This window comes from Piliocolobus tephrosceles, chromosome 14 (genome assembly GCF_002776525.5).
Source record: "Piliocolobus tephrosceles isolate RC106 chromosome 14, ASM277652v3, whole genome shotgun sequence".
NCBI classification, from domain to species: domain Eukaryota; kingdom Metazoa; phylum Chordata; class Mammalia; order Primates; family Cercopithecidae; genus Piliocolobus; species Piliocolobus tephrosceles.
This window is the reverse complement of record NC_045447.1, coordinates 16,725,384-16,735,365: the sequence shown is the minus strand read 5'-3', so window position 1 is coordinate 16,735,365 and position 9,982 is coordinate 16,725,384. Positions and strand designations below refer to the sequence as shown.

The following is a 9,982-nucleotide window of genomic DNA, read 5'->3' as shown; positions in this document are numbered from 1 at the left end:
TTCTTTCTTTCTTTCTTTCTTTCTTTCTTTCTTTCTTTCTTTCTTTCCTTCTTTCTTTCTTTCTTTCTTTCTTTTTCTTTCTTTCTTTCTTTCTACAGAGTCTTGCTCTGTTGCCCAGGCTGGAGTGCAGTGGTGTGATCATAACTCACTGTAACTTTGACCTCCTGGGCTCAGGCGATCCTCCTGAGAAGTGATCTGGTCTCCTAGGCAGCTGGGACTACAGGCATGCGCCACCACTCCTGGTTAATTTTTTGTTTTTTTAAGTTTCTTGTAGAGATGGGTCCTGCCATGTTGCCCAGGCTCATCTAGAACTCCTGGCCTCAAGCAACCCTCCCTCCTTAACTTGGGATTACAGGCGTGAGCCACCATGCCCAGCCACTTACATCTTTTAAAGTGTGAATCTGATTGCCCCCATCCCCCAACCCTTGAGTGCTCCCTATACCCTCAAGATAAGGTTTCAAATTCTCAGAAACAGTGACATTCTCTGGCTACTGCTCATGTCCCAGCCCCATCCTGGGCTACCCACTCTTCTCGGTTTTTCTCTCTCCCCTCTTGCCATACTTGCTTTCTCTCTATTTCTCAAGGAGACCACACTTTTCCGCCATTCTCTCTGCCTGGAATACTTTAACCCTCTTACTTCACCCAAATAACTCCTTCCCGTCCTTCACATCTCAGCTCAATGTCCTGAAGCTGGGACCCCCTTCCCTGAATTCCCACACTAGGTAAGGTCTCCCTGTGGCATATCACAGAGCAGCCATGATCTGCCCCCAGGGCTTGGATCTTGAGTGTTCAGCTCCTCTTCCCAAGCTGTGAGCAACATGAGGGCAGGGCCCTAGCACATTGTCTGGCATACAGTGGGTACTCGTTAAAGAGTTATTGTCAAACAGGGATAATGATATTGACATCACAGTGCAGGGTGAAGTATGTGCTTAGGGGAGTTAAGGCAATGACATTAAGAAACATTTCCTAAGCTCCTACTGTATGTCAGACACTGGCTGGCCCCAGGGAGACCAGAGCTGAGAGGACATCGTCTCTCCCTTCAAAGAGCTGCCAGTCTAGCTGCAGCTTGAGAACCTTGCAAATCACTCCTCCCCAATTACTTATGATGGGAGGCCTGGACTTTGCCATGGGCTCTTTACCCCAATTAAGGCTGTAGGCAAAAAGCCCTCAGCCTTAGGCCTTAGCTCTCACACAGTGGCTGGTTTTGCAAAAGCTGAGCCTCTGCCAGTCTCATGGTGGTTTTTCCCAAACCTGCCTGGCTCTTCCCTTCTTCTCCAGTGACGCTCAGCAGAGAAGCTTGATTCTAAGTAGCTACTTCTTTCCCTTGTCGCTCCACACTTTGCCTCTTGGGGCTGGCATTGTTAGGGTAACTCACCCTGCAAGGCAGGGTGAGGGTTAAAAGTGCCCCACAACCTCTTAGAGCATCTGTGAAGTAGGCATTGGCATGACGCTTCAGTGACAGAATGGCTGTAAAGTGCCTGACATGGAGTAAGTGCTCAGCAATCATTAGCCAGTACACATGGGGTTAGGGTTAGGGTCAGGGTCAATGTCAGGGTTAGTGTTAGGTATGTCATTAAGCAACACAAGAGTGCCTACTGTGTGCAAGACACTGATTTGTGGAAATGGTGCTTTGCACTCAGTGGGCATCCAGCTCTCAGTCTAGAGAACAAGGAATTATAGGAACTATAGTTAGAAGGAACCTGAGAAGTTATTTATTCCAACCTCTCCCTTATTTGAGCCATGGCTTTTCAAGATACACACACATAGGGTGCATGACCTAAAAGGTGCACTCGATCTTCTTTCCCTCCCAGGGGTCTCAGTGTCCCTGGTCCTGTGGCTGCACCTAGGCTCTCTCCTCCCCTGATGTTGGCAGCTGAACATACAGGTTCCAGAGTTAGACTGCTTCCTAGCCGATAACCTTGGGAAAGTTACTTTAACTTCTCTGAGCCTCAGTTTTCTTATCTGTAAAATTGAGCCACAGAGTTGCTCTCAGGATTAAATAAAATAGGAGCACAATGCCTGGCACATAATAAACATTGAATAAGTGGCAGCCACCTGGTAATTTTGGCGAAAGTCAAGGTTCTCCACCACCTGCCCCTTGTCCACCTGATCCATTTCTTTCCTGCTGTTCTCCTTCACACGTCCTCTGCTCTACAAGGTTTCGAGAGGAGGGCCTAAGGATCCATGCCTCTGGCCTCTGCCCACGCCTTGAATGCCACCCCTCTTCTAGACTGATGCTCTCCCATCTGTCTGCCAACTCCGACTTATCCTCAGGGTCTGTCTGACTTCAGAACCTGTGCCCTTTTTCATGGTATCCCAAGAAATGGAAAAGGATGGGGTCAAAGGAAGAAGAAGACAGAGGGTCTAGTTCCCAAGACCCTGTTCCCAAGAGCCACTTTCAGAAAGTTCCTCTGGGGCACTGTTTCTGCTGGGTTTGCTCCTTGCCCTGAATAGGGGGTATTTAGTTCAACAGTGGAGCCAGATAGTCACATGAGCCACCAGCCACAAGCAGACCTTATGGGAACACTGGGTTTAGATTTGGCCTTGATGGTGAACTAATTGCCCATTATGTTCTTTCAAGGTATGGCTCAACTCACCAATATGGACCCACCTAGAAAAATCCCCAAGGGCTACTACGATTGTGGAGACGGCTTCTATAACCCCATCACGAGGGTAATCAAGGACTACAGGAACCGCTTTCTGAGAAACGCAGGTAGGTTTCTTTCGACACTGCAGCACGTTTTCTCTTCATCCACATATAAGTATGTGCATCCGTATGTACAAATGTATGCACACACTTGATGAGAAAAAAGCTTTTGCTGATGAAAGACAAAAATTGATTACCTGGATGTTTTATCTTGTGGACTTCTCATGGCAAATCTGTACATAGTCCTAGAGGGAGGTAAAAGGACATTTGTGGTCTAGCTGTGATGGCACATAAATGTCGCACTGAAAGGCTTAAGGTACTTATTTTTGCATGGATTCCTTCGATTTTAATGGGCACCTACCATATGCTAGACACTCTGCTTGGTGTTGGGGAAAAAGCAGAGCAAAGCTGGACACAGCCCCCCTTCCTTGTGGAGCTTGCATTCTAAAGGTGGCAGAGTAGTACTATAAACAGTTAATTGCATCATGGAACAAACACAATGAAGGGCAAAACATGGTCCTGCAGGGAAGGGAAAGTAGGGGCCCCAGAGAGGTGGGACAGATGCTGTGGGAGCACAAAGAAGGGGTATCAAATCCCGAAGTGGTAAGTCAGAGAAGGTTTCAAGGAGGGAATGACTTCTAAGCTAAGACCTGAGGAATAACTGGGATTTGACCACAAGGCTTGGGGACAGGGTTTCCCAGCGAGAGGAAATGGCACAGGCAACAACCTAGAGGGCAGTGATCCCTTGAGGTCCAAGAAGGTTGGTTCATCTTTTAGTCAGGGGAGTAGGTACCTTGGAGGATCCAGAACCTCGGTTTGGTGAGTCAACACAAGGCCGATCAGACTGAGAAGAACCCATTTGCAGTGACCACACTCACAGGCGATCAATACACAAATAATAGGAACATTTTCCTTTAATGCAGTGATTCCTAACCTTACCCTTTTCTGAAGTCACACTCCCGCTAGGAATATCAAAAGATATGGACCCTCTTGCTAGAAAAATGTCCATGCATGCACACACACAAGCACACACATGTGCCCACACGTGTGCATGCACACACACACACACACACATTTTGCAGATAGTCTTAAGGGATGGATGGTCCCTCTAAAGACCCAGGTCAAGAAACCTTGCTCTATAATGAGAAAGAAACTTCCAGGTAGACCAGACCATCTGTGCTGGTGGATGAGAGCATAGTCTTCCTATAGGGAAATTTACTCAGTAAGTCAGTGATGACCAGAAAGCTGCCTTGTGGGGCTAGAATAAGAGCAAGGAGAATTGTCAGCTGATCCTATGACTGGAATCCTGGAGCTAAGACGCCCCTAACCCACTGGATGCTACTGGAGGAACATGGCAAATGCTCACACTCCAAGTCCCCAGCTCACATTTCTTCAATGACTTCCCTTTTCCATTTGCACAATGTACTACTCTGTAGCATGCTAACTCTGCTGGGTGCTAATACATTTACCATGAAGTTTCTTAGTCAAATAAGATAGGGAGATGTTGCCCTAAACAATGCTAACCAGGCTTATTTACTGCAGAACTTCTCAGGGCCTTTAATATGCTAATATACTTTGTACTTTTCCTTCATGGCACTTATTTCAACGTAATTAAATGTAATTATTTGCTTAATATCTATCTCTCCCACTAGACTGTAAGATCCGTGTGAGAGGGAACTCTGTATTATCTTGTGTCAGTAAGAGTTCAGGTAGAAAAATGGAAAGAGGCCTGGCGTTGTGGCTCACGCCTGTAATCCCAACACTTTGGGACACCAAGGTGGGCAGATCACAAGGTCACGAGTTTGAGACCACCTGGCCAACATAGTGAAACACCATCTCTACTAAAAATACAAAAAATTAGCTGGGCATGGTGGCGGGTGCCTGTAATCCCAGCTATTCAGGAGCCTGAGGCAGGAGAATAGCTTGAACCTGGGAGGCAGAGGTTGCAGTGAGCCAAGATCGCGCCACTCTACTCCAGCCCGGGTGACAGTGTGAGAATCTGTCTCAAAAAAAAGAAAAAAGAAAAACGGAAAGAATTTAATATCAGGAAATTGGTGGCTACTAGGGAACTGGAAAAGCAAAGGAAGACATTGAGGTAACAGAGAAAGTAACTGCAGGATGCAGGTACCCCCTCAAGGACTGGGGACAATAGTAAAAGATTAGGTTGTGAGAACCTAGAAGGTCAACAGAGGGACCCCCAGGACCTGCAACCCAGACCCCTGAGCAGAGGCCAGCTGGGGCTGGCTCCTGGGAGCTCAGAGCAGGGCTCCTGCAGAGCTGGGACCCAGACCTCTGGCGGGACAGCACTGCCCAGTGGAGCCTCTGAAGAGAGAAATGAAGCTGATTCTAGGAGTGTGGAAAAAACTGGAAACTGGAAGTGAAATGACACTGCTGCGATGACACTGGCATGAACAACAAAGACAACAGAAAGGAGGGTGTCTTTGTCTGCCTGACAGCCCCTAATAAGGAGCTGGCTGGCAAAACTAATGTAATTTAAACAGTTCCAGTCCCACCGTTGCCAAGTTAAGTATAGAAGGGTCAGTTTGGAGCTGAGAGTCAGTGCCTTCTTTTTTTAAATTTTGAGATGGAGTTTCACTCTTGTTGCCCAGTCAGGAGTACAATGACACGATCTTGGCTCCCTGCAACCTCCGCCTCCCAGGTTCAAGTGATTCTCCTGTCTCAGCCTCCCAAGTAGCTGGAATTACAGGCACCCACCACCATGCTCAGCTAATTTTTGTATTTTTAGTAGAGACGGGGTTTTGCCATGTTGTCCAGGCTGGTCTTGAACTCCTGACCTCAGGTGATCCATCTGCCTTGGCCTCCCAAAGTGCTGGAATTACCTGACACTGCACCTGGCTGGGTGTCAATAGCTTCTCACTGGCCCAGCCACCCCTTTTGTTGCTCAGCATCCACACACATTCTTCTACAGATATTAAGTCTTCTGTACAACATTAACAAAAGTATTTTTTTTTGTATAACAAGTTTCAATACATCCTCCATATTAACACAAGGCCCTCCCCACTTCTCCCACAGAGGGCAGATACTGCACCCATCTTTTGAGTAAGGTTATTCCTTGACAGTTCTGCCTGAAGAGTCTATAACCTACAAGCTCCTGCCAATAATCCTTCTATAAAATAACAAGGATAAAAGAGGAAACAAAAGAAAAAATTAGTTAATAAAAACAAATATGCTAGCCAGGCATGATGGCTTGTGCCTGTAACCTCAGCTACTTGGGAAGCTGAGGCAGGAGGATCTCTTGAGCTCAGGAGTTTGAGGGCAACCTGGGCAACACAGCAAGACCTTATCTCTTAAAATAAAACAAAACAGACCGAGTGCAGTGGATCACACCTGTTATCCTAGCACTTTAGGAGGCCAAGGCAGGTGGGTCACCTGAGATCAGGAGTTCAAGACCAGTCTAGCCAACGTGGTTAAACCCCATCTTTACTAAAAATACAAAAATTAGCTGGGCATGGTGGTGCATGCCTGTAATCCCAGCTACTCAGGAGGCTGAGGCAAGAGAATTGCTTGAACCCAGGAGGCAGAGGTTGCAGTGAGCCGAGATCACACCACTGCACTCCAGCCTGGTTGATACAGCGAGACCCCCTCTCAAAACAAAACAAAACAAAATGTGTATATAGATGAATAAATAGAAAGATAGATGACATAGATACAGATATTCATACACATACAAGCAAGGAGAAAAAACTGTATCACTACTACAGTTCTCTTTCTGTAACTGGTCACAAGGCTGTAGGTAATATTTACAAATTCCTTCTTCCATTATTCATCCCAGGTTCCATTTGCCTTGAGCCCACCCTTCCACTGGTCTGGCTTTTTACCTAGTAGGGTAATCAAAACCTTCATTCTTGAAGGGTCCAAACCCTTAGTGGTCCTGCCTTTGTTGGTTATTAGTTGGTTGGGTTAGTTTTTTATGAACTTTTACTGTGGTCAGTGGAAGTACCAAGAGATGTCCTAGAGAACTACTGGGTTCCATATAGTGTTCCCTTTCTCCTAATGGATGGCAGCATTATCTTCTATACCCAGCCTTCTCTCAGGAGCCAGGAGAAACTGATGGTGACATAGATTATAACAGCATAGAGTTGCTGCCAGACAACTTAGTAGGGATACTTTACCCTGGAGGCCAGTAGGCCAGGGAGGTTTCCTGGAAAAAGAAAGATCTACTCTGTCATCTAAAAAAGAACGGACAAATGCAGCAGGGTTGGTAAGAGTGTTGAAGGCAGAGGAGACAGTATGTGCAAAAGGATTATAGTTGGGAGAAAACATGTCATAAATAGGGAGTTCCAACTAATTCAGGAGCATGAGCTAACAGTATGAAAGGAGACAAAGAGCAAGAGAGGAAGCCTGAAAGGTGGGCGGGGTGAGGGCAAAGGTTATGGCTGTCTTTCACCCTAAGGCAGTGGGGAGCAAGGGAAGGCTTTAGGCAGTTACTAACATAGTAACTCATTTGTTCTTTAGAAAGACTTCTTTGATTACATATAGAGAAGAGGCCAAAGGAGGTTAGATTAGGTAGGAGATCCTTCTGGTAAGATGACGGGAGAGAGGGGCATGTGAAGGACATGGGCTCAGGGTGATAGGGTAGGTGACCTGGGTTCCTGATCCTGGCCCCAGCTCTCAAGCTGCCTGCTAGATGACCCCTGGCCAATGCCTTCCCTCTCTGGGCCTCTTTCTCTTCATGGATAAAATGAGAGAGTTGAACTGGATAATGTCTAGGGCCCTTCCAACCTTAAGTAGGAGTCTATGATGGAGGAGAAAGGTAGCCAAGGAGTATTTTGGTCCTGATATTATAGGACAGATGAAGTTCGGAGTGTCCTGAAAACCACTAAAAAGGAGACTCTGTTTGTGGCCACCTAGTCATTACCTCTGACTCACCTCACCCTGTGAGGGACTGATTCAGGCTTCTGTCCCTCTTCTGTTTTCCCCAGGGACCTCTTTCTGTTGCATTCCAATCTACCCCCACAAACAGTGCTTCCTGTTGGCATCCTGAAGGCGCAGGCTGCTGGGCCTCTGGGCCTAAGATGGGTGACTGAGGCCATCCCAGAGTAAACACAGGGCCCTCAGCCACTGCTGTTATGAAGCATATGCCACCTGCATGGGTCAAAGCTGGGGATGCTTATTGTTCAGCAGGTCACGGGCTGGGCCACCAGCAGAAGAGTCACCTTTGCTGTGAGAATTTAAATCCATCCTTCCACGTATCAAAATTCTCTGAACATCTACTATGTACCAGGCTTTGGGGTTCAGGGCAGGCAACATATTCTCTCTAACTATAGCTCTCAAACCTTCGACCCACAGTAAGGAATGTTTTACGTCATGACCCAGGATACACACAGGTGCACATGTGTGATGTATGTATCTTTGTACATGCAACATTCTATGATTTTTTTTTTTTTTTTTTTTTTGAGATGGAGTCTCTGTCACCTAGGCTGGAGTGCAGTGGTGCGATCTCGGCTCACTGCAACCTCCGCCTCCCAGGTTCAAGTGATTCTCCTGTGTCAGCTTCCCGAGTAGCTGGGACTATAGGCACGTGCCATCACACCCAACTAATTTCTGTATTTTTAATAGAGACAGGGTTTCACCATGTTGGCCGGGCTGGTCTGGAACTCCTGACCTCAGGTGATCCACCCGCTTCAGCTTCCCAAAGTGCTGGGATTATAGGCATGAGCCACTGTGCTTGGCCCGATATTTTCTATTCTGTTTATTTTCTAAAATGCTGGTTGCTAGGCACTAAATTGATTTTACAACCTTCTCAAAGGTGGGACCAGCTGTTGGTGGACCATTGTTTTAGGCAGCCTTCCCTGACCATCTCTTCTGTCCTCCACTCCACTGCTGTGTCTGGGCTGGGCGTCCCTCCTCTGTGCCTTCCAAGCCTACCTCTTAGCACTTAGCCCTGGACAGTAGAAGTATCTTTATTAGCTGTCTCCTCCACAAGTCTGGGAGCACCTTGAGGGCAGGGACCACGTGACTATGTCTGATTTATCACAGTGTCCCCAGCATCGCACATGGGTCCCATGAGTTGGAGCTGATTAAATGTTTGTAAAAGACAAAGCACGCAGGCAGGCAGAGCACCTGCTTCCAGGTCCCTCGTATTGTTCAACTAATCACACCAAATTCAATACTTGGCACATGACAGACAACTTATGATTTTGAATAATAAAAAGAATCCATTATATTTCTATGCACATCCAAGTTTTCAAAGCAGTTTAACATCTGTCAGAGGTCTCAACCCAGTGGCTCTCAGGACAAATCTGGTTGCAGTTTTTGTTTGGTTGGTCCAATTCTTGAAGCTGCTTGGGTTTGAGCACCTAGGTGAGACCATGCACTGCCCAGATCCCTCCCACTCCCTGCTGTGTGACCCTAGCAGCATCAGTCATTTCTGGTACTCACCTTAAAGCCTTTGAGTTCATGATCCTTGCATCTCATAGACTTCTCATGCATCCAGTGAGCTGGGAATGGGCTCATCCTGAGATTGGGAAACTAGGTCTTGGAGTGATGAGTGACAGACGTGTGATAGTGAAGCTGGAACTCAAACCCACTCCCATCTTACCACAGCCCAGTTGTCTCTCCACTACCCCCTACTGCTGCTTACCTTGGGACCATAAAGCCATAAATGATAGCAACTGTAGACAGTTATTATATATTCTAATCAATACTGCAAACACAAAACAAAAAAGAGACTGAGTTAGGATATCTTGCCCCACAGAGGCTGGAGAGCTGGGAGAGGTGAGAGAGACAGCGTGGTGTGGTGGTTAAAAGCCTGGGGCCTAGAATCCATGCTTCAGGCTGGCCTCTAGTCCTAGATCTACCACTGACCAGCTCTGTGATCATGAGTAGGTTACTTTTCCCCTTGGAGCCTCACTCTCCTCATCTGTAAAAGGGGCATTGTGGTAGTACCTATTGGAGAAATTATGGTTAGAAAAAAATGAGATTAAGTATTAAAAATACATAGGACAGCACCTGGTCCAAAACAGGTGTCCTGTGTTTGGTAATTGTGGCTGTTATCATTATGATGATTATTGACTCAGGCTGGAGAGAAAGAAGTGAGAGCCTGAGATTTGTTAAGCTTTCTCTAGGTGCCTGAGAGGAGTCTCTAGGGAGACAGATGTGCCTAGATATGCTGTCTGTCTGCCTCCTCAAGGGTTTTGTTTGGAAAATGAGGTGCTGCTGAAACTTTGGGGTCTGCAAACACGTGATTAGGGCATTCAGAGCCCCAGCCTAACTTTGAAGGTCCACCTTCCATCCTGCTGTCTCTTCTGCCCTGTGTTCTAGTCCAACAGGACTAGCTGGCATCCATTGATAAACACACAGCACTTCCTACTG

General features: G+C 46.8%; 1 protein-coding gene across 3 annotated transcripts in view; it reads left to right on the top strand.

Moving 5' to 3' along the window:
• MORN5 (MORN repeat containing 5) overlaps positions 1–9,982 on the top strand; it is a 40,329-nt gene that overhangs the window by 12,441 nt on the left and 17,906 nt on the right. For 2 of the 3 annotated variants that reach the window (XM_023198609.1, XM_023198608.2), the window contains one exon: positions 2,582–2,713. In XM_023198609.1, the coding sequence (XP_023054377.1) occupies positions 2,582–2,677 (96 nt within the window). In that variant the 3' untranslated portion in view covers positions 2,678–2,713. Of the gene's footprint in view, positions 1–2,581; positions 2,803–9,982 lie in introns of those variants that run through there. The other variant, XM_023198607.1, reaches the window with a different exon arrangement.